Source organism: Pyrgilauda ruficollis, unplaced genomic scaffold (assembly GCF_017590135.1).
Source record: "Pyrgilauda ruficollis isolate IOZ18807 unplaced genomic scaffold, ASM1759013v1 scaffold338, whole genome shotgun sequence".
Classification (NCBI taxonomy): domain Eukaryota; kingdom Metazoa; phylum Chordata; class Aves; order Passeriformes; family Passeridae; genus Pyrgilauda; species Pyrgilauda ruficollis.
The window spans coordinates 168,895-169,615 of record NW_024524800.1 but is presented as its reverse complement, the minus strand read 5'-3'; the positions used below and the strand labels follow the sequence as shown (position 1 = coordinate 169,615).

At 75.5% G+C, this 721-nt stretch overlaps 1 protein-coding gene across 1 annotated transcript in view; it reads left to right on the top strand.

Moving 5' to 3' along the window:
* Positions 1 to 421: 421 nt before the first annotated feature.
* NXPH4 (neurexophilin 4) overlaps positions 422 to 721 on the top strand; it is a 17,422-nt gene continuing 17,122 nt past the window's right edge. The window contains exon 1 of the mRNA XM_041474747.1: positions 422 to 472. Coding sequence (XP_041330681.1) covers positions 422 to 472 — 51 coding nt within the window. The remainder of the gene's footprint in view (positions 473 to 721) is intronic.

Sequence of the window (721 nt, the reverse complement as noted above, 5' to 3'; positions counted from 1 at the left end):
AGGGAGGGGGGGCAGGACTGGGGGCACCCCGAGTTGATGGAGAAGAGAGGGGGGCACAGCTGGGGACACCAGAGAAGTTGGGGAGGGCAGAACCGGAGACAGAAAGCGGAGGGCGGGGGGGCAGAATCGGCGACACGGCGACACCCCCGGGATGCTGAACGAGCGGGGGGTGGGCAGCACCAGGGGCACCCCAAAATACGGGGTGGGGGGGCTCGGGGGGGGTAAGATCGGGGGCACCTCGAGGCGTGGGGCTCTCTGTGGCGGTGCGGGGTCCCGGTGCCCCCGGAGCCGCCCCCCTCCGGTGCCCCCCCGGCTGCCGGGATTGGCGGGGCCGCCGAGGCGCCGCCCGGCCCCGCAAGTCTCCAACTTTCTTCCCGCCGCCCCTCACCGCCGCCGCCGCCGTTTCTCCCGGAGCCCCGCGATGCTCCGCCGCCGCCTGCCCCTGCTCGGGCCCGGGCTGCTGCTGCTGCAGGTACCGGGAATTCGGGACCCCCGGGGGGGGGGCGAGCTGCCGCCGCCGCGGGGCGTGGGGGGGGCGCGGTTACCGGGCAGGGGGGCGATTACCGGGGGAGGGAAATGGTGTGTGTGTGGTGCGGCTGCAGGTACCGGGAATTCGGGACCCCGGGGGGGGGGGCGAGCTGCCGCCGCCGCGGGGCGTGGGGGGGGCGCGGTTACCGGGCAGGGGGGCGATTACCGGGGGAGGGAAATGGTGTGTGTGTGG